General features: G+C 33.6%; 2 protein-coding genes across 3 annotated transcripts in view; one reads left to right on the top strand and one right to left on the bottom strand.

Moving 5' to 3' along the window:
- LOC135142395 (TWiK family of potassium channels protein 7-like) overlaps positions 1-24,726 on the top strand; it is a 555,364-nt gene that overhangs the window by 481,738 nt on the left and 48,900 nt on the right. The gene's annotated exons all lie outside the window — the stretch shown is intronic.
- LOC135142392 (fatty acyl-CoA reductase wat-like) lies at positions 8,548-11,681 on the bottom strand. 2 transcript variants are annotated; one of them, XM_064074104.1, is made up of 8 exons: positions 11,533-11,681; positions 10,505-10,730; positions 10,215-10,454; positions 10,024-10,169; positions 9,850-9,959; positions 9,560-9,802; positions 9,331-9,508; positions 8,548-9,280 (listed from the first exon to the last, which is right to left on the bottom strand). In XM_064074104.1, the coding sequence occupies exons 2-8, from the start codon at positions 10,703-10,705 to the stop codon at positions 8,941-8,943; spliced, it is 1,458 nt and encodes a 485-aa protein (XP_063930174.1). In that variant the 5' UTR covers positions 10,706-10,730; positions 11,533-11,681; the 3' UTR covers positions 8,548-8,940. The 2 variants fall into 2 exon arrangements, with proteins under 2 accessions (XP_063930174.1, XP_063930172.1); XM_064074102.1 differs by lacking the exon at positions 11,533-11,681 and adding an exon at positions 11,101-11,204.

The following is a 24,726-nucleotide window of genomic DNA, read 5'->3' as shown; positions in this document are numbered from 1 at the left end:
ATCAGCAAATTTGTTACTTGACTCTGGTTCGGAAATTTCAATTTTAAGATTATGCAAGGTTAATGATGATGCTGTGGTAAACACTAGTCAAAAAAATTTGCTAAAAGATGTTAACGAAAATCTTGTCACTACACTTGGAGTATTACATTTACACGCAGATAATTTCCATGGAATTTTAAGTCATGATTTTCTTTCCGCTTATCATGCAATAATAAATTTGAGATGTTGTAAGTTATCCTTATCATTCAATGGTATAGAAATTTGCTTACCGATCACAAATTATTCGAATATTCAAAATAAAACCTTCATTATTCCAGCTCGTTGTGAGTACGTGGTGTCAATACCTATTAATTTTAATTACTCAATTTGTTTACAAAACGAAATAGTGCCAGGGTTATATGTCGGAAATTGTATTGTGGAACCAAATAATGGATTTTGCGATTTTGTAAAATAAGTCTAATAATTTCATTTGAAAAGTCCTTCAGAATTGAATGCCGAAAAACTCGAGTTTGAAAACTTAAATTGCCTATTGGCTTATATTGGAGTTGCTGAACAACGCGTATTACCGTTTTATTTTCATTTTGAATTTTCACATTGCATCTAGGATGCATGTTTCTTAGTAACTATAATACCTTTTTAACACAATAGCGCACCAAATTTCAATTAAATTTATCTCAAAAACTAAAACACTTTCATTGCCACTTTTTTTTCTTAACGCTATCTACTTTTCGATACCAATTTTTAGGTTTTTTTTTTTTGTAGACGTATTTTAAAAACACCCTGTATATATATTTTTTTATTAAAATCTGCAGACTAGACATAAATACAAGGTTTCTATAAATGATTATAGAAGTAATTCATGAACACGTGCCGCCTCTCAGTGTGGACTTTACTAAAGTCCAAGGGCGCACCACAAATACCACACGCATCTGTACAACTGGTTGCCTAAATGCTTCATACTTTTTTAAAAAAGAACACTAATTCATTACAATAAAAAGAAACAAATTTATTGCGGTTAAACATTACAGTAAATGTTGCAAATATTCACCATTGTATTCCAATCACCTGTTCACTCACTTTTTAATTTCAAAAATGTTCTGTAATCCATTCGTCAATGTCCATTGTTCAATTTCACGTTGCAGCAGGAACTCGTGACCGCTGAGGAAATTTTCAACAACTTCCTCAGATACTGAAGATTTTCCACGAGATTTCCTCTTGTTGGCACTGCCAGTTCGAACAAATTAATAACATCTCTAATGTGAGCCTCTAATGATGTTTCTTGAATTATTAACAAGTGGGAACTGTCATAATGAGGCATAATTTCTGCGAAGCGGGATTTTTGAAATCCATGGCCAACTACGCCCTTAGAATAATTTATAAAAACCCTGTCCCTGTATATACATGAAGTTCCTCTGGACCCAAATTTCTTGATTCATAACATAACTCTTTTATAGCGATATATCTCGTATTTTTAAAATACAGTCCTGAAACATCAATGATGTTTCTCATGTATTTAAGATAGGACGAAACCAAACCAGATGTGGCCCTTAACAACATTTTTCTACCGCCCACGTTTTTTGGTTTTCTAATAGAGCTATTAACGCACGCAAATGACGTCACAGCAGTTCGTTAATAGCGGAAAGGCGTTCTTTAATAGATCTGGTGTAATTTAGATCGGTAAGATTGGTAGCCATGACGAAAAATGTCAGGTGAATGTCAGTGGCAAATGTAAACTTAAAATTTCCCATGTTTCCGGACGCGTAACTTCTTCGCAAGACATTTTAACCAATTTTAAATTACAAAAACTCGAATTGATTCGAATTACAGTTGTTGTTGTGAAAATTCGAACCTCAAATATTTCGTGGTTAGTGTCAGACCGACCCATCACCAACCACGACAAAAGTCCCCAGATTAAAAAAAATGCAAATTTCAATTAAATTTTGGGAAAAAACGTGTGCGGTAGAAAAAATAGTATAAATAACTCGTTCATAAGGCCATTGAGGCACTCATCCTTTATATAACTCGCGGCTTCGCCGCTCGTTCTATAAACTTGGATTCGTGCCTCAATATTTGCCTTATGAAACTCGTTCTTTAATATACTATTATAACTTTATTTTTACAACGTTTTTGTTGTTGAGTGGACCGTTTTGTACCAATATAATAACAACATAACTGAATTAGTGCAGTAAGAGCCGTTTTTTTTAAACAAGCATTTGCTTTACAATTATTTCAAAGGAATGTACAGCAGGCAACCCAAAGGGTTATATAATCCGACTCTAAACGCTAACTCATTAGACATCTAAGAGGAGATTCCACTATTCCACCGTCGCTAGAGTATCACCTATCCCGTTGAAGGGGTTGTTTTTCGTGTAAAAATAGAAGATTTGCGGCTAGGGAACGCTACCTGGCAGAAACGTACGGGTAAACAACGGTGTTTTGTATTCATTGGGGTTTTATGACGAGCGAGGTGTAATCTACCCCTGAAAAGCTACCCTTTTTTCGATTTGGATTCTATCGGCGTTCGGCGCAGTCGGGCGGATGAGGTGGTCGGCATATGTTAAATTTTTCAAGGGAATTGATTTTTTGTCAATGTGTATTTTTGTTCGTTTTGAATATTGCAACCGAGATAATGTCGGATAATATTGTAATTGTATTTTCGCATTGCGGTTATCGGTTATGTGTGAACATATCCGATGGAAATATCTTCATGAAACGTGTCGGTGTGGCACATAGTGTATTTGCTGGAAAATGCACAGTAATGCACGACGTTAATGTGGAGGCAGATTGTGTTGGCGGAATTTTCGTTTTAGACCGGACGTTCACCACGTCATTTCAAGCATTTGAGATATTGAACTTTCCTAAAATTTCTATGTTTTTCTGCCTGGGTACACTTTATAGATTTATAAGAAATTCAGTAGCACGAGAAGTCAATAAAATACATTTAAAGATTACTATTATTATTATTATTATTATTATTATTTAAATTTTGTACAAATGAAAGTTTTAAATCGAACAGGGAACCAACTAATATGCACATAAATAGCAAAAGGTGCTACGAATAAATGATAATTGAAAATCGAAGATGTTCTAAATAAATTGTTAACTGACCGAGAACACCGTTCCAAGCAACTGCACAGAAATATCAAGTTTGTAATTAACAAAGCCTAATACAGAATTTCAAGTTAATTCATTAGCGTCTACGAAATTAATCAATAATATAGCACCAGTTTGCAATATTAACTTGCCAACTAGTATTTAACGTACCATTAAGAGCATGACGTAAAGGTTGTGTGCCACTTGGTTCTCGTTAATTAATCAAAAGGGCGATTATACTCTCCATCTAACAAACTGAAACGTACTCTTTCTTATTATGTTAGGTTAATTGAAATTTTAACATTTGCGTCAAAAAAATTCAGGAACTATTTAATACGATCCTACCTTTGACAATATGTCGTGTTGTATATTAACCATACAAAGTATGGCAACTGATTTCGTTTTTTGATCGTCATATTTCAAAAATGTAACGCATTGCGTCTTACTCTACTACTGATAGGAGCGTCAAAAACCAAATTTGACACCACGTCTTCCATATTCAGGTAGTGCGACAAATGGGACACCTGCGTTTTGCCTTTATGATTGATTCAACAGCAATCACCGTGACATAAAGGTGTTCCAACGGAATGGACTACCGTGAGATAGTTTGATGTTTCAAACGCGCCGACAATTAGTCGATTATCTGGACCCTACGTCAATAGTTAATCAAAATTTGCATCAGCGGCGATCAAACACCATCGAGTAAGCTAATACTAATAATCAAGCTCCAACATGAACCCATAGGTCGGCAAAAACGCAAAAATAAAAATAATAAAGTCAAAAATGACTTAAGCCCTTTTCAGGTATCTTTCATAGTCGACAGTTTATAAAGTGGAACACAGAAAAATGGGCTCGTTTTCCACCTAATTCCACAACCGTAAATCGCGTTAGGTAATAAAGATAGATGCACTAGTAATTTAGGTCATTAACAATAACCTTATAAGCACCAAACAAATACAGTATTAATCTTTAAACGATAACACGACACAAGAGTCAGTTGGACATCAGCGGTTAGTTTTGCAAGAAAGCAAACAGGATTAAAGGAATCGCAATTTAGGAAATTAAGGATGATTACAATTAATGCAAGTTTAATTACACTGCAGGTTATATCAGATCTGACGTAAAGAAACATTCACGTGATGTGACATATTGCTAAAACCCGGCCCGACTTAATACAGCTAATTGCTTTCTAGAACATTCGTTGCTGCACCGGTTTCTCACCTACAGGAAGTACCTTTCAGGAAATTGTCCTAGTTTATTGGTGTCAATAAGAAACAGATTAACTAGGTAGTAAATGGAAAACGTAATGTTTACCTCAAAAGAACTAAATTAACCTAATTTGCGCAATTTTTTGGCCTAGATTTCAAAAAAACATGCCCACTTTCTGTCGTGTTAAAAATAAAAGTGACTAGTTCCAAGACGCGCACTCAGAAGCGTCACTAAACTGCTAAGGTTTGCGTCTGATCTAGTTTCGTTCTATCTTAAATATATCGGGAACATCATCGCGGTTTTAGGAGTTGCATTTTAAAAATATGAGATGTATCCCTTTAAAGAACTTATATTTAGAATTAACAAACTTGAGTCCAGGAGACCTCCTAATTTATATTCATGTCTAGTGTGCAGTTTTTCATAAAAAAATTGGTCGAAGTTTATGTCGACAGCACGTCTCTCGCTCCTAAAGTGTCCAACAAATAGCGCTTCTTTGAAAAACTATATTTTGCGATGTTTGTGTCGTGATAACCTCTATTAAGGCGCAAATTGCAAGGCACTGTGCAAATTGCACAACGTACAACGTGCAACGTAAAATACATTTAAATGAAAAAACCAACGGGAAAAATGGCCTCTCAACAATAATAAGCTTTAGCTTCAAGTGTTTGTATATGCATCGGAAAAATGTCACCTATAAATTTGCTTGATTTGAATGAGTTTGTCGCCCCAAAACAAAAGACTAAAATTATTAATTAAGCCACAGTCGAACATGTGTTATTAAATATTATAATTCTCATTAAATAAAATAAAAATGGGGTGACTGGTTCTTAATTTGATCAATAAAAAAATTGTTATGATGGCTTAAACATAGATCATTCATTTTACAAAATTGTAACAGAAAAAATTTTGCGCAATAATAAACTTGACAATTTTTGGTCAAAAGATTTAACCCGTTACTAAAAATCTTATAATTCATATAAACAAAACATCCACATTTTTTCCTTCTATGGTATTTCTCCGCGATTTGATGTTTTCTGTTAATTTTTAATAAACACAAATTAAACAAAGAGTCACTTCAAACTACAATATATCGAAAAAGAATTTTCAAACTGCAAAATGTAGTAGAAGAATGTGAACTCCAAATTCACTTCCTGTTAATTTATAGAAATTATTGCTACGAAATAAACCCATACGCCGCCTCGATTCGACGCCTATTGGTTTTCTCGAGGACTTTCTAGTATGTACGGCGATAATGGGTGACTCATCGTCGGTGATGGCGGCCGGGCGGCGTTCGCTAAAGAAAAGGCTGGAAGCGGAAGTCGCGATGGATACTCCAGAAAAACATCGGAATATCTAAAAAGGAAGTATGGGTTTAAATAGAAGCTACCTTCGGGAACGATTCATTGAATGAACGAGTGGAGTCCCATGATGATGAAAATTGAGTCTAGTCACATTCATTCCAGTCGGAATTATTGTTTACATAATCCCTGTATAGTTAGTCGTGTAAATTAGTATAACTGAGAAATAAATTGTTGAGTTTTATCCACGCCGATTTTACTTACCGATTTCGTAACGTTATTTTAAAAACGTTTTCACCTTATCAACAATCACTTAAATTACCTCGGATTTACCAAATAACTGACATTTTATACAGTTTCGCTTCTGAGTTCGAAAGTCGGTACAGAGTATTATATACCTTAATTATAAGAACTTAAAAAAATACTAGTTCATATTCACTTGATCTTTTATTTATTTTTTTTTTTTTTTGTAAACTTAGAATGCATTATAAAAAGTATGTTCGAAAGTTATTTCGACAGAACTTCCCTCGCTCATGAAGTACCATGAAACATATCCAGCATTGTGATAACCGCTATAAAACAAAAACCGGAGGCATAAATAACACCCCTTGGCCTTCAGCAAGTGTTTTTATGTTTATACATCGAAAGAATGTCACGTAAAAATTAGTTGGATTTGAATGAGTTTGTCTTCTCAAAACCGGACTAAAATTATTAATTAAACCGCAATCGAACAAAATGTTCTGAATATTATAATTCTTATTTTATCATAAAGACGTGCGTATTCTTCATATTTCGAGAAGATGCGGTGACTCGTCCTTAATTTGACCGATAAAAAATTTGTGATGACTTCATCAAGAGGGATAATTCTAATCATAGCATAAAAGAAAAGTAGTCACAGCGTTATACCAATGCCAGAAAAAAAAGGAAAGGGCCAAATTCGGCATCAAACCACAATCGCAGTACCACAGGTCGCCATTATTTCCGATACACCTACTGCACCACCGAGACGTACAAACCGTTACCGGAATAAAACGTTATTATACCTTGCAAATGTTTTTGCGAAAATTTGAACGTTTAGCGAAAAACTGAAAATGGATTCGTACACTACAAGTATATGAGTATATGTTTGTGTAATATTCAAGTCATTCATGAAATTTACCAAATTATGTTAAGCATTTAACCATATAAATGATATTTCTATATACATACAAAAGTTGACAACAATCGGTCCAGCAGTTTCGGAGGCTGGAAACAAAGCGGATCGCTAATATGGAAGGATAATAGGATGCAGGTAGCTGGGTTTTCAGTTGTGGGTAGACAAACACTGTGACCGGTTTGAGCAGTATGCAAAATGTAAACTTATTTCCGTAGAGTACGAAATGGAGATCTGTAGAACAGTTCGACCTTTACAGATATTTTCAGTAACTCACCACAAGAGAACCCATCTTGGATTTTTCGAATGGATTTTCCTAAACTGCTAAAATTGGCGCGCAGACGCCCTCCTTGCTCACTTTCGGACCATTTTTATTTTACATGAGCGAGGGCAATATTGTAATGGTGTTCATTTGAATTCATAATTCCTGAAGTATGAAAAAATAGGTTTCCTTTTTCGCCTCTCTGTCGTTTAGTGGCGATTTTATTTTTAGACACATAATTTCCGAAACGAGTAAACTAGGTGTTGTGCATGTGCCTGTTTCCTGTAATTGGACCTCTGGCCTGTTGGAGACATAATGGAATAAATAACATTAAAAAGAAAATACAAACTTTTGCAGGATGAATGCTATTTAAATTGTATAAAGTAACACTCCTGTATTTGTGGTTTATGAAACCACCTTTATTTTTCGCCGCAAACAATTGTCCATTTTCCATTTAAAGCCACGGGATTGAGAATTAATAAATTCGGCCCCAGGAAGGCTCGTAACCCGAATTTACTCGAATGGGCGTTTCATCCCCAAGCCTGACGGATCAGACTCATTCATCGCCCAAAATCTTTCACTTAAAAATTGTGTACGAGGTGCACCTAAGAAAGTTTTCACTTCAAAAAACATTTTCATAATTAACTCATTGAAATTCATGACAATATATATTTGTTTACAAGTAATGACGCATCACATTTTCCACCTATTGTTAAATTTAAATTAATAAACTAAACAATTGATTCTTACAATTTCATACGGAATGAAATGTAATGAGAGTTAACACATTTAATAGTCCCAACAACAATATTTTACAAACAAACTCTAATTGTTGTTGACTCAAATTATTCCTGGTCGACTTTAATGGAACATTAAGTTTTTAACGTTAGAAACATAAACCCCAATCGTTAGCATTAACAACCTGGAAAGGTGAACTGAGGCAACACTTTGCAATAACGAGATACGTGTTTTGTCCATTATAACAAACTTCCTGAACCTGAACCTTGTAAGTTGCGTAATTTCGTGCCTAAATCGCTATCTAAAATTCAAACAGAGACGTGACAGATACGGTATGAAATTTGTTACTGTAAAATTATAAGACGTACGTAGTCAAAATGGACTACTTTTTATGTGACACAAGTTTTTTTTATAGTAACAAAACATATTTTTAAAAGAATTTTAAAGTTTAAACAAACTATAGACTTTTTGAACTAAACTAATCTGCCTACAATGTAGTTATTTCCTTATATTAACCTACCTGCAGCTCCCCCCACCATTCCTCTTCCGACAAGAGCGAAGAAAAGTGAGTCCTAAAATATACGAAGAATGCTAGTCAAATTACATAAGAAGTATTTTTTCAACACATTTCCATTTAACGAAAGACACTGGTGAATTTTGGCTCCATTTAGAAAATATCTAACCTGAAGACGACGTCATGGAAGTGATCTTAAAAAAATCTGCACTTTTTAAAAGTGCATACAAAGTTCATTACAACCAATAAAAATAAATAAATGAATAAATAAATAAATAAATAAATAAAATAAAGTTTATTTCTGTCGCTGAATCGTTCTTTAGGACGTCTATGCAACGCAATGTAACTTAAATAAAACTTACATTTATGCGTTTCCTCGACATGTTACGACGGATATTATATCACTGACTACTCTTTTACATGTCACTATTTTACGAATTTTAATTATGAACATTATGACACAAATTTATAACATACTTAATTCCTCCTTAATTCCAAACTATTGTGTGAAGGTTAAATGATTTGGTAATAAACCGACATTGGCGGAATATCATTTATGTAATCATTTTATCAAGAATTACCCACTTTGACTACTAAATCCTTTTTTGCGCAGTTAATAAACATACGTTACCTGATAACAACAAATTCTAAGTACATCGAAAATAATTTACTATCAGAAACCAAACATAAACATCAACGTTGCAAACATAAAATAACACAGCAAGATAATGACTGCATAATGCAACACAAACAAAACTTTCAACTTCTTTTGACCTTTAGGTACAGTATCAATCGGGTCATTTAATAAATAGAGTCGTTTACCTAAAGCACAGTTGCGAAAATAAGCGTACCAATCAGTGATTTTTACGTTGAATTTAAAAATTTTCTTATCTTCGTCGCTCATGCCCTTCCACAAACTTATGACATTGTCTTCATCGAACGTCCAGTCTCGAGTGGCAAAATAAGAAGACATTTCAAGCACTCTGTTAATGCGTGTATATCTCTGAACGATCCTGAAAAATCAATAACAATGAATGAAAAAATGGTGCCCGAGAACAAATACCTTGCGGACTTTCCGAAAAAGAAGAAAATTAAGTCTATGAAATAAGCAGGTAGTAAATGTAAACTGAAGTACACGTGGTTCCAAAACTTATTTTCTATTATTTTGAAAGATTTATACCATAAATACTTTTCGGAAGGAAATTCCCAGTAGAACCAATTTATTAACTTAGTGCAGTCCTCTAAAAAAAAAGATAAATATAAAATTGGTTTTAATTTTTCTTTTCTCTTACCACAACTCTTTGGTTCTCCAACACAGTTATATATAACAGGTGACTCTGATTGTGTTATAGCTGCTTTCCATGTTGCCGCTAACACACAATTACACACATGATCAGCTGGTACTAAATTTAGTTTGTTATTTTTTCCTGCATAGAAGCTTCTAACTACACCCACACAAGCCCCAAACGTTATCCCAATGAGCCCGTAGGTGTTATCAATCCATCCCTTTATTGGTTCCTCAATGGTGTTCATGACTATAAATTTCACTTGAAAAAAAACGTTATTAAAAAAAAGTACATACTTATGGACGGTCGTATTATTGCCACTGGTACATTTATATTCGAATTTTTAATCAGATTTTCGGTAATACACTTCGAGTAGACGTAGGTATTGGGCCATTTACCCAATAATCTAGAAAATTGGAAAATCATAAAAGCGTTCCACAAGAATCTACCAGGGGTGCTTTAGTACTCACGGATGTGTGATATTCTGCAAAACATCGTCATCAACGGCGTTGATAAAATTAAGGAACGTGTTAGTATCCATTGGTGGTTTATAGAACTCCTCTGCAATGTGAGAATTGATGCAGTTGGAGTAGGCTGTAGACACATAGATGAACACCTATAAAAAACGTTTGTTTAAGTGTCTACAGTCAATTAATCTTACCTTAAGGTTTGACATTTGCTTCGTTAAATTGACAACATCTCTCGTCGCACTCACGTTATAACTGGCCTCTTTGAAAGATATGTCAAATTTAACGTTGGCAGCTACGTGGAAAAAGCAAGTGGTTTCTCGTTTTAACAAATCTAGGTCCTGGTCGCTTAAGCCCAGAAGGGGTCTTTTGCAGTCGCCACTGATAAGAAAAACTTTGTCTCTTAACTTCTTTCCTCTTATGAGATCAAAACACTAAAACAAATATAGATTATGCTGTTGAGGCACATTTCGTGGTGGCTTACGGGGAAGTTAAAGAGCTCGTCAAAGCGTTGTTGAGGGGTTTTGCCACTTTTTGAACGCATCAACACGTAGATCTTCTTCAGATCCCAACATGTTCGTAGCAGTTTCTCGATGAGGAGTTTTCCCAGAAAGCCTGTTCCGCCGGTTATGAAGATTGTCTGGTTTTTGAAGAACTGGGCGATTTGGCTGTTTTCTAAAGACATGGTAATGTGCAATGGTGACAATTGTCTGTAAAAGGAAAAGTCTAGAGTAGAAGGTTTTGAAGAATGTACTTAATGGAAGTGAAAGTGAAAAAATATTGAAGAAAATTATTGAAAAGAAAAAGTTCTCTAATAAAAAAGCAAAAAGATAATGAAGAAAAATTAGGAATAAAAATCTGAAGAATTGAAAAGTACAATAATTTTTTTCATTTTGTCTTGAATTTTAACTTTTTTACTATTTTGTCATTTAGAAAAAAATTCATTCATTCATTCATTAATCAATAAAATTATACCAACACAATAACCACTTGACAAAATTAAATTTAAAAAAGTGCATGTTACGCAATGATGTTATTGAATTAATTTTTGAAAATAAAAATTAGAAGTCTAAAACTTACTGAAGCTTTCACCATTCACGTGGAACCACCACACTGAGAAGCTGTTGTTATAGTGTTTATTATAAAGGTGCTTCAGTCTAGCGTAACTGGTCGGTCAAGGTTGTCTACGTGTGCGAAATTGGGTAAAGGATAAATACGAAAAAAGTCAAGTTTAAGGTTTAATTTATCCCCAAAATGTAACAAAGCGTCAAACCTTTCCGTGAAAAAAAAATTAAATCAAAGCGTCAGCAAGCATTATAAAACGCTCAGAATAGTGTTGGCAGACGCGTTACCGATTCTTTGAAACAAAAACACATTGTTTTAATATGTCTAAAAACCGAGAAAGATTTATCTTGTCTTTCATTATAACATAATTGTAGTATATTTAAATATGTATTTAGTAGATAGTTTTGTATCAGTATGTGAATTAAAAAATAAATGCTTTATACTTACAAGAATTATAGTGCAAACACCACCTAAAGCGCCAGGTACGCTAGTGAAAATTGAAGCTTGTCTTGTGGACAATTAAACGGAACTATTTAAATTACCATAACCTTAAAAATGATTTGATTTACAAGCGCGATGAGTGGGTAAATGAAAATTTCTGCGATTGTCTGTAAATTGGTTTAAGTTTTATTGTTCTCTGTATGTTGGATAACACAGATTTAATCATTTAAGCCCACGGATTTCGCGTGTTTGCCGTGTTATCTTTCGCACAATTCTTTAAGCATCTTATCAGATAATTGTTATATCATCTGCATGCATGTTTTAACATTTTTTTCGACGTCTCAGTGTTGTTGCGACTCGTATTTACCAAATGTGTGTCATAAGTTTACATTAGGAAACACGACAAATTCAGACACCTGGATAAAACAAAAATTAAAAATTGGTCTAAGGTTATTTAGACAGAACTTCCCTCACCCCTGAAATACATTCAAACAAATAAAAAAAATAATTGTCCGAATTTTACTTATTTTTATGACAACCCCTATAATTTAATTATTCAGTGATTTATGTTCGAAAGAATGGGACGAGTAAGCACGTAGCAAGTTGTTTCCTCAAAGAAATCAAAACAGAGGAAGTCTCTAAAATTATGAGTTAACCTACAACCGAGCAAAATGTTCTGAATATTATATTGTGTAAGTAGTTGTTACTATGATATTCCTAATTTTATTATTATTAATTAGTAATTCAACATTTTTACAGATCAGCCAGCGTTCGCTACAGGTCAGGGCATTTCTACGGTATAAAATGTAAATGTATAATGTTGATTCTTTTTGCGACAATTTGTTAAAACTAAAAGCGGATTCATAAACTGCAAATACAAGAGTACGTTATTTTATAAAACTGAAATGACATTTCCTAAAAAAAATTGTGGGGACGTTATCAAATGTCGATACTTAACCAAATTTTGGTCAACGATTTACCATCTACAGGATTAGAATCCATTTCCTTAAATTTCAACTCACATTGTCCCCTTCGTTGACATTTTCAATGTCAGGAGTATAATGAGGTGTTAGTAAATATTAGTGATTAACTGATTAAGGTGTTCACCAGAAAATTAAGATTTGCTATGTTTTATTACACAAGTCATCGCTAATCCAGGAAAATCTGGTGTTATCTTTAACCTCAAATATATGTATACAGTATACAGGGTGCTTCAAAAAAGGCCCACTTCACTATATAGCACAATCATATCTTTCCATCCTTTGGATAAACCATTGCTTGAAATACACTCGGCATCAATTCTGAGGAAATGTCAAATTTAACATTATTGTATCTGACACTACGATACCTATGTTTGACTTTTTCTAAAATATATTATGAAATATCAAAGACGGTTTTAAAATTGCATTTGTAGTTGTGTTTTGAATTTTGTAGGCGTGAAGCTTCTGGTGAATAACCCTGTATATACCACATTACGCTATTGTTAACTTTAACGCAAGAAATCTTAGACTACTACAATATTTCTTTGCTCACTTCGAAAATATTTGAAATTTTAATTCTGAAAAACACTTAGTACTTATTATTATTATTACTATTATACCACAAGTATTCAAGTTGATATACATGTTCCTGGAAAATTGTTGATAACGTCATCACAAAATTTTCTAATGGAAAAACTCACTTGAAACATACACATAGCATGCTTCTTTACCTTTACTGTAAGATTACACGCATAACTAATAGGGTTATCGTAAAAAATAAAGTTCGGGAAATTAAATCTTATGCTTTTTCGAAAAAATTGGATTTACTGGACTGTTTCACGGGCAAGGGATGTTCTGACTAAATAACCTTAGAGCAATTTTTTGTTCTTTCTTTCAAAGCGTCGGCAAAAGTATAAAGTCGCCATAACCTTCAACTTAATATTGAACGAAATTTTCAAAATATTGAAATATCGATTTTTGAAAATTGTAATCATTATTTTTTATAAATCTTTGTATTAAAACTAAATTTTATTTTTATCACAACAACGCAAGTACCTGTAATTTTTTTGTGAACACATTGCTGCAATAGTCCAAAAAAATGCAATAACGTAGCAAAGAAGAAGTCAGTGATAACATGTAAAAATATATGGGGCATTCCATTCGACAACACCAAGTTGTGTTACGTCTTAAAAGCAAAACGCTTTATATGGTCCTCAAAAAACCGTACAAGTTTAGTGGCTTAGTGGGCCACCTTGTATATAGCAATGTGTCAAAATTTTCTTGCTGTTTTTCGTACCGCCGAAAATTGTCCGTTGAATTGAAAAATACTCCGAAGTCTACTAACTTTATACCGGATGTCTGGAAAATGGCGGAGTAACTCTTCAGCGGCTTACTTTCTGATTTTTTAGTAACGATGGTGACTAAAATCCATTTTTTTTTTTATTTTTAAGACAATAACCATAACAACCAGTAGTCATTAATCGTCTTGCATTATCTTATACTATTAAACGAGCAAAGTTTGTATATATATATCTATATATATATATATATAATGGGTTTCTCGAAAACGGCTCTAACGATTTCGATGAAATTTACAGGTTGGGGGTTTTTTGGGTCAAGAAATCGATTCATCATAGTTTTAACTTCTGAAAATTACAGCTTCATACATTTTCAGCAATTTTCAGGCAGTGAATTATATTTGTTGCTAGGCAACATCAGATGACACTACACGAACACGAGATTGTTTTATAAGAGAAGTTTGGGTGACAGTCTGACAGTACGTTTGACGTACCTTTTTATCTTCAATTGTACGTACCGAAACATACTCCACTGTATAGAGGACGTTAGAATTCACCTTCTGAGGTGAGAAAATTTACGGAAAACTAAACAGTGAGCGGATAAAAGGCACACGAAAATGCGTTGAATTGAAGTTATGTTGTCAAGCATTCATTTCAGAGGTTCCACGGTCCTGGAGCCAATGTGTGATCGTTTTCCGAGATGGGACCGTGTTATTTGAGTTTTTGGGCTCAACGTTTCGCACACTTTCGTAAATGGCATCTTCGGGAGCAGGGTTGAGATTGAGAAATTAGGAATAACGCAAAAGAGCACGGTAACTCAGTATATTAACCACACCAGAGGCAAAACTCTTCTGGCAGTAAGAATGTGGTTGTGACCTTTTTCTAGAGTCGAGAGAGAGAACTAGGAAAAAAAAAAGAACGACAGAGAGAGAACTTGGGTAACAAATGAGATATTAATAAATGTCAAACAATAATTCCAGTTTTCTATTCTTTAATCTCTACATGTCACTCATCAGTATTTAAAACAAAGACTGCTTATGGAATTTCTTTTTTAATGTGTATTTTTAAGTAGCGCTGGTACTTCAAAATGCATACTATACGCATATTTATCTGTCCTAATCTGATCTAACACTACCAAACGAGCCGAGTGAAGCTCGGTCAACCAGATATTTATTAATAAAACAAGCTGTTATTTTTCATTAATAAATAAACCAAAAAAAAAACATTTAATAAGACAATATAAATTATAAACAAAAACAAAATCAATAAAAGGAAAATCCATTAAAGCATAACCAACTAAACACTAGAGATGTTCAAAATTCCTGCCTTGTGCGTAATGTTTCCAAATTTTGATAATTTTTTGTAAAAATTAGTCATCAGTACTTGCTAAGATAAAACTGATTTTGGCAAATGGCATACCCTCTAAGAAAAGAAAGGGTGGGTGGGCGGGGCTAGAAGTTGCTAAGATAAGACCGATTTTGCGAAATGAGATACCCTCTAAGATAAGAGAAGACGGGTGGGCGGGTCTACTAGCTGATAAGATAAAACTGATTTTGGCAAATGAGATACTCTCTAAGAGAAGAGAGGGCGGGTGGGCGGGGCTAGCATCTGCTAAGATAAAACTGATTTTGGCAAATGACATACTCGCTTAGAAAATAGAGGGCGGGTGGGTAAGGTTAGTACCTGCTAAAATAAGACCGATTTTGGCAAATGACGCTCTAAGAAAAAAGAGGGTGGGTGGGCGGCGCTAGTACCTACTAAGATAAAACTGATTTTGGCAAATGACATACTCTCTAAGAAAAGAGAGGGTGGGTGGCCGAGGCTAGTAGTTATTAAAATAAGTCCGATTTTGGCAAAAAATGACATACACTCTAACAAAAAAAAAAGAGAGGTGGGTGGGCGGGGCAAGTACCTGCTAAGATAACATCGATTTTGGCAAATGACATATCCGCTAAGAAGAGAGAGGGTGGGTGGGGGGGGGGGCTAGTATGTGCTAAGATGAAACTGATTTTGGCAAATGAGATACCCGCTAACAAAATAGAGGGCGGGTGGGCAAGGCTAGTACCTGCTAAATTAAGACCGATTTTGACAAATGACTTACACTCTAAGAAAAAATAGGGTGGGTGGGCGGGGCTAGTACCTACTAAGATAAAACTGATTTTGGCAAATGACATATCCTCTAAGAAAAGAGAGGGTGGGTGGCCGAGGCTAGGACTTGTTAAAATAAGTCCGATTTTGGCAAACGACATACCCTCTAAGTAAGGAGAGAGCGGGTCAAGTACCTGCTACGATAAGATCGATTTTGGCAAATGACATATCCGCTAATAAAGGAGAGAGTGGGTGGGCGGGGCTAGCATCTGCTAAGATAAAACTGATTTTGGCAAATGACATACTCGCTTAGAAAATAGAGGGCGGGTGGGCAAGGTTAGTACCTGCTAAAATAAGACCGATTTTGGCAAATGACGTACGCTCTAAGAAAACGAGGGTGGGTGGGCGGCGCTAGTACCTACTAAGATAAAACTGATTTTGGCAAATGACATATCCTCTAAGAAAGGAGAGGGTGGGTGGCTGAGGCTAGTACTTGTTAAAATAAGTCCGATTTTGGCAAATGACATACCCTCTAAGTAAGGAGAGAGCGGGGCAAGTACCTGCTACGATAAGATCGATTTTGGCAAATGACATATCCGCTAATAAAAGAGAGAGTGGGTGGGCGGGGCTAGTATCTGCTAAGATAAAACTGATTTTGGCAAATGACATACCCGCTAACAAAATAGAGGACGAGTAGGCAAGGCTAGTACCTGCTAAAATAAGACCGATTTTAGCAAATGACGTACACTTTAAGAAAAAATAGAGTGGGTGGGCGGGGCTAGTACCTACTAACATAAAACTGATTTTGGCAAATGACATATCCTCTAAGAAAAGAGAGGGTGGGTGGCCGAGGCTAGTACTTGTTAAAATAAGTCCGATTTTGGCAAACGACATACCCTCTAAGTAAGGAGAGAGCGGGGCAAGTACCTGCTACGATAAGATCGATTTTCTCAAATGATATATCCGCTAATAAAAGAGAGGGTGGGTGGGCGGGGCTAGCATCTGCTAAGATAAAACTGATTTTGGCAAATGACATACTCGCTTAGAAAATAGAGGGCGGGTGGGCAAGGTTAGTACCTGCTAAAATAAGACCGATTTTGGCAAATGACGTACGCTCTAAGAAAACGAGGGTGGGTGGGCGGCGCTAGTACCTACTAAGATAAAACTGATTTTGGCAAATCACATACCCTCTAAGAAAAGAGAGGGTGGGTGGCCGAAGCTAGTAGTTATTAAAATAAGTCCGATTTTGGCAAATGACATACACTCTAAGAAAAGAAAGGGAGGGTGGGCGGGGCTAGTTGTTACTAAAATAAGTCCGATTTTGGAAAATGAGATACACTCTAAAAAAAGAGAGGGTGGGTGGGCGGGGCAAGTACCTGCTAAAATAAGATCGATTTTGGCAAATGACATATCCGCTAAGAAAAGAGAGGGTGGGTGGGCGGGGCTAGTATCTGCTAAGATAAAACTGATTTTGGCAAATGACATAACCGCTAAGAACACATAGGGCAGGTGGGCAAGGCTAATACCTACTAAAATTAGACCGATTTTTTAATGAGAAGGCACCAACATAATTTCAAAAGATACGTGTCCCCAAGCATTTTTTAATGACGCAAATGAGCCAATATTAAAAATGTATTACTTATCATTTTATTTGAAGAAGAACTGATTTTATGTCAACTTAAATCATTTGCTCTTAATAACTTTAAAATATTTTTTTTTAATGATTTCCCAATAATTATACCAATCATTATATTATCACTACAAGGTAAATGTCGACTAATAACTGTTATTTCTAGGGTAACACTGATTGATAAAACCAATTTATTCATACTTATCTAACCTGACAGTGTTAATGTATCCTTCGAGCGTTCATATTAAAATAGTATGTAATAATTATAGTAAACGCCAAGCTATACTTGTAAAAAAGTGCTAATACATACGTTTTAACCACTCAAAATAATAATTCATTATTTTGCAAAATTAACGCATTATTTTTGTATTATCTATTTATAATTAAACATAAACGACGTATTACGGAACTCTGTACAGAATTTATATTTATTGACAGCTAGCACTAATATTATTTAATCGAATGCTGCATATCACTTATTTTAAATAATTACTTCGGTGTCAATGATAAACATTTTTTCTACGAAAACACTAAAAGAGACACTGGTTTTATTATTATATAAATTATCCCTACGTAAGTTACAAATATCATACTTACCGGTTACCGGCATTAGTAAATATTTTATTTTGTACCTTTCAAAAGTTGTCGCCACAACTGAAGTTAATACGATATGTAGTGGCCTTTTTATTAATGGCTCGCATATGTAATCTGAAATGTTAAGTATTTTTCCAGTAGTATGATAGACCAACGTAATTCCCAAATTAAAAAAATTACTTTAACAAACGCAGCACCAGCGGAACCTAGTAATTTCCCGAATGTTTCTTTTATCCATTAAAATTGTACTGCGAAATTGACACTAGAATACTACCTAACCAGATGGCTTAAGCTTAAATAAAAATAATTTTCTTAGTAATAAGGTAAAACATTATTTATGTGGACTTGTAAAATAAAGTTCAGATTTACCCGAGGTGACGAGAAATCGGTTATACTTGACAAAATTTACTCTTTTCGTTAATATTGGATTCAACTTAAATTTCTGTTTTATTTAAGCACTTTATAGAAAGAAAGTAAAAGGCAAAGGTTAACAACAGGTACTTGTTGACCTTATTATTGTCAACAAAGAAAACCAATTACACCTTATTAAACATAGTAAGCCCGTATTATTTTGAACTTGTAACTCGATTAAATTTCCGTAATGACTACCATTAATTTTTTATGTCTGTGCGCAGTTTAAAGCGAGTTTTAATAGTTTGTGTGCATTATTTAAAAGTTATTATCAAACGGATCTTCATGACTACATCATTCCAAATTACGATTTTTTTTTAGTTTAAGTTATCTTTTATTTTGTATTCTGATCACACCACATGGGTAGTATAATAGTGCCAGTGATGGACGACATCGTAACATTTAAAACTGTTCTTATTATTTATTAGTATTATACTTTTTCGACGCCCTTCGTTTCAAACCTGAAACTACTAAGTGAAAAAATGTATTAAAACGTCTGTTGTCACATTAAATCAAAGTAAAACAGTTCCGCCAAATCAGGTTATGGTTAAAAGGCAAATAACTTGTGTGTTACCAACATGTTTATCAGATTCAAATATTTGTTTAACCTGACTCAGGTCTCATAAAAAACTTTATTCTCGTATGCTGAAATAATATTACATCAAATTTTTTCTTCCTGATTGAACCCAGTGAAGCACATAAACATGACAGTTTTCATTTTAAGTTATCGTTTTACTTGCTAAAAATTTGACTTGCTCCGATTTTCAAATAAGTTAGTATAGAACGCTTTATTGAATACAACAACAAAAACATAATTTAAAGAAGTTGTTACCTTCACTTAAAGAAAGCCCAGAACAAAATGAATTAATTACAATCCCAAAACTGTTAAGTACACCTTATTTTAGGAATAAATAACGTAAATAATGTCAAAACATTATATAAAAGCAAGAAAAAATGTTTGGCACAGGTTATACACTTTCATTTCCATAATTACATATAGTCAAACACAATATAATCAAATCAGTAACAATTTTATTGCTTTTGCGGATACTCTTATTAATTACTCGCTTCGATAACTACCGCCCAAAAATGTACCGAAATAATGAGAACTTAAGCAAGAAAAGTCGAATCTAAATAGCATGCGTATTTAGTTAATTAGAGCATTGTGTTCTAACAAATTAAACCCTACACCTCCTTGAACCTTCTGTGACAGTGACGTTGATGGATCCCACCAAAGTGAGTTTTGAATTAAACAGGAGATCTAAGTCTCGTGACGCAGAAAGTACCCTCACTCATTCGATGAATGTACTTCCAAATAGGAACTTTAACAACATAATAATTGAAAGTAATGGCCAAAAGTCATCTCAAGATGATTTATAAATAACAAAAATACTGAAGAACTGAGTCTTCGTGTCTGCTCAACAAAGTTGTGTTTACCGCTAATGTTATTGTCAATTATCGTGTAAAGTACATGTAATTAAAAAAGTTGCTCTAATAAAGTAAAAAAAATCCATAATTTATATTTGCATCGTCTAAAAACACTAACCGAAGGACACACTACCAAACCCTTAATTTTGTAGTTTTTATAAGTGAACAGTGACTGTGTTTATTAGTCTAACTAGGAAACGATTTAAACAAAACTTGAATCAAACTGTTATAAAATTTCCACAATTTTATGTCAAAATTAAATATGTACCTCATTAAGTTTTACGTTTTAATTACACTTTGTTGCTTCTTGGAACTAATGACGCGAATGTTTTTTTTTATATATATAGAAATTTTATTTTCCTACGAAAGTGTAATGTCAATGTGTCATCTACAAAAAAGGTAACATACAAACAGTCACTAAAATCTTGTAACGCAACACATTGATGGGAAATAAAATCCTTGTACCATAATCTCAACTTAATTAGAAAAAATCATTTAAACCGGTTTATAATTGAGTCATTGTTATTTGATTGCCCATGTGGATTGCGCTCATTGCATTAAGTTTACTGCAACAAACTAAATTCGTTATTAATTTCGCATTCATCGTTTATTATACTAATACGATAATTATGCGCGCAACTTTGATGAAATACACATTCACATAAAAAATTGATTTGATGAATGTTATTTCGATAGCACTTCCTCGCATTGAATTTTTGCTATTTTTGTTTCCTAATAACCTTATAAAGTAAAAACCAGTGGTGGAAGTAACACTCCCGCTGCTTTCTTAACTTGAATTTTTAATTTTTTCAATTTCTAATTTTTTGTTTCTCCGGGATTTTTGGAGATTTCAGGTTTACATTTTTCAGCTTTTCATTGTCTATCTTTTCAATTTTTCGATTTTTAAATTTGACGATTTTTCGATTTGAGTTTCTCGAATTTTCAATTTTTCATATCTTCAAATTGTCGATTTGCAATTTTTCAGTTACTCATTTTTACTTCCTGAACATAAGTGAGGAAGTATTGTATCGAATCCGTCGGTCGACTCTCTACTTTTACGTTTTCTCAACCTTTTATGACCCCTAGAGTACGAAGAAATAAGTCTGCCGTCTGACGGGATTTCTACAATACTTTTTTCTCCGAAACTACTGGACCGATTGTTGTCAATTTTTATATGTGTATTAGGAGTATCGTGTAGATGGTAAAACGCTAACCAAATTTGGATAATCACGTCCAGCAACAATTTGATGACGTCCGCTCATTATATAGCGAAATTAACATTACCGATTTTATACGAAATAATACACTCCTGTTGCTGTCGTTTACGAAGATAGAACGTGACGTTGATATCGCAGGTTTGGCCAAGTGGTAGCCCACTTTCTCAAAAATGTGAAAATACCAACGTTTTTATTTAATAAGGATTAAATAACAATTATAATAATAATATTCAGAATATTTGTTCAAGTGTACCTTACTTAGTAATTTTAATCCTCTGTTTTGAGGCGACTCATTCAAATCAAATTAACTTCTATGTGACATTCTTCCGATACATAAACATAAACACTTTCAAGTTGTTTTACTTATAGAGCGTATACTGGAGTTCACCAGGCAATTTGGTAGTTTCATACATATTTTCTCGACGTTTGATAACGCAGACTAGTCTTTTGTGAATGATTCTTCTCATAATAGTGAAATACTATTCAAAATGTTTTATAACACAAGTCTTGAGCAATGAATACCTGGTTTCCAACTAAAAAAGTTATAAACCGATGTAATGCAAATAATAAGGCAATCAACTGGTTTAACTCCACTTTAAAGGACATGGTTAACGATCTTATAAGTAAATACTACTTTATTGAGAAAAAATTATATATTTCATTTAGAAAGCATTATCGACGAGAAATCTCAACAGCAAATAAAAAAGCAAATGACATCAATGTTAGTAGATCTACGAATAATGCTATTATAACCGAAACATTGCTAAATGTCATTGTTGTACCATTAACAATAATAATAATAATAATAAATCAATGCATCAAAGAAAATAACTTTCCGGATATTGTTTAAACCTCTAGAGTCGTTCAAATTTTTAACAAAAAAGATCCCCAAGATGGTCGAGATCCTACTTAAAGACCAGTTAAATAATTACTTCGAGGATTCTAAAATATTCTACGATAACACATATCTATGTTGTGATGTATTAGCTGACTTTGAATCAAAAAGTTACACTGCAATGTTAAGTTTCGATATAACAAAAGCTTTTGATTGTGTCGACCATTATATTCTATTATAAAAAATTACAAACTACAATGTAAATGATAGCAGCTCTGCTTTAATTAGGTCATACTTGTCAAACAGACATCAATATGTAAACTTAAACGGTGTAAATTTCTCCAAAATCGAAATTTATTGTGGGGGCCACAAGGATTAGTATTAGCGCCTATACTGTTTATTTATATATACATGAACGACCTACCCTGAAATCTGGCAAAGTTACATTATTTGCAGATGATACGTAGATTTTATTAAAAGACACTTGTATATCAAATCTTAATCGGTCATCAGCAGAAAACGTAAACAGATTAGAAATTGGTTCCCGTCGACTAAATTAATTTCTGCTAGGGTTGTGGTAACTGCCTACTATGCTACAATTCATAGCGTAATCTCTTATGGTAACCTGGCATGGGGGCACTCAGTACAATTTTCATTGCATAAAATTTTATAATGCGTTGCCTGATGAGATAAAATATCAAAGTTTTAATAATTACGAAAAATATATCTACAAGATATCGTATGGAAAATGCCTTCTACAATTTTGAGGAAATTTTGTCAAGCCAATGATTTAATACACACATTTTTTAATACATATAGCTTCTATTCCGACAAATGTAAGAAACAAAAAATTGTTTAAGCATGAATAAATCATATTATTATTATTACTATTGATTATAAATCATGATTCAAGACGACTCATTCCATTTTCTCGAAAATTTGGGAATACAATATTTTTGTTATTAGCATTAGATTTCATCTATCCAAACTGCCATACGTGTCCTTGCAAAAATGTTGATGACGTCATCACAAAATTTTGTAATAGAAAAAACCTTTACTTAAATATTTCATACATATCTTTCTTTTAACTTATAATGGTTGTCATAAAAAATAAAGTTTGCAAAATGAAATATTTTAGTTTTTCGAAAGAGCTGGATCTCATATACTGTACCACAGATACTGTACTTTATGGACGAGGAAAGTTCTGTCGAAATAATCCTCGATCATTTTTTTTTGTTTCTTTATATTAGGATGTGCAAGTCTCCAAGTTTTCATATTTAAATTTTTCGTTTTTCCAATTTTAGATTTTTTATTTTCTCGATTTATAATTTGCAAGTTCTAGTTTTCATTTTAATTTTAGATATGTAATAAAAATTATTATAATTTTCAAACTTTTTCACTTTTTCCGATTTTAGAATTTTTCCATTTTCCAATTATTGCATTTTCAAACTTTTTCATTTACCTACTCGAACTTTAATTTCCTGATATTTAAATTTTCAATTCTTCGGTACTCCAATGTTAAACTTTTTTATAGTATTCTATATTTTATAATTTTTCGAATTTACAATTGTTGTTTCGATTCGTGTTTTGCTTTTTTCCAATTTTTCAATTCGTTTTTTTAAGTTTCTCGATTTTTAGTTTCTCCATACCCTTTAACAGTAACATTTCTTTCAAAATTTTTTGTCGTATAAACAGGTATCAGCTTTAACACTTTGTTTTAATTTTTAATTACGGCGACCTCCTACTCCCTGTCGGACAGCAAGGATAAAGAGGAAGAAAAAGAAGAAGAATTACGGCCGCCTATACAATAATACCTACTGGAAAAATACAGTGGACATTGCTTAAGATGAACTTCGCCAATATTGTTGTCGGGCTGAGAAAACAAAATTGCCCTTGTGAAGCAACACCACGGGCGGAATCAAAAAAAATATCCGCCTGCTATACTGAGGAATCCATTAAGAACAAAAAAATATTGCCACCAAGGTTCTTTTCCATGAACCCAGTGCAGGCAACAACAGATCCATCGAGACCAGTTCCACAGCTATTGGATTGGCATATCCAAAAAACGGCGTGAATGAACCGATGAACTTTAAGGGTACACGAAAAACAACAATTACCCCAGCAACAGGCGGCGAACGCCGATTCGAAATGGAGCGAACTTGAAAACGAATTAAAGAGCAAGTGAAAACTAAAGTAAAAATCTGAAGAAACCGTCCACATTTTATAATAAAATCTTAATTTCTGCATTTCATCAAATTGTTGTCTTTTTTCCAACCTAGTAGGTAATTAAAGTTGAATTTAAGACTGACGTATAAATAATAGCAGACACCTTTTTGTCATGCCGAATTTTATCATTATCCAGACTTTGGTTTCTCACATTTTTTCTGTAGTTACGTCAAACTATGTAGTAACATTAAACTTAATGATAGACAGTGTATTATTCTAATGTGCAATTACAACAGTTTTCATGCATATTCAACACAGTACGCGGTAAGAAAAAATTCGTGAGTGGAAAACAACAAAAATTTTCGACCTAAACTCTTTACGTTTGCATATTGTAAATTAGTTTTTTTTAAGTACCTAATCAATTTACGTCAGAATAACGGTGATAATTCAGTCTATGAAAAATTCAACCCTATGAATGATAATTCAATGTCGTCTTCATTGTTGTGAACCGTGTGAGCAAAACAAAAACACCACTGCTGTTATTTCATTGATT

Source organism: Zophobas morio, unplaced genomic scaffold, assembly GCF_036711695.1.
Source record: "Zophobas morio isolate AGI-343-1 ecotype UQ-CSIRO unplaced genomic scaffold, CSIRO_AGI_Zmor_V1 ptg000046l, whole genome shotgun sequence".
In the NCBI taxonomy this organism is placed as follows: Eukaryota; Metazoa; Arthropoda; class Insecta; order Coleoptera; family Tenebrionidae; genus Zophobas; species Zophobas morio.
This window is presented reverse-complemented; position numbering and strand designations above follow the sequence as displayed.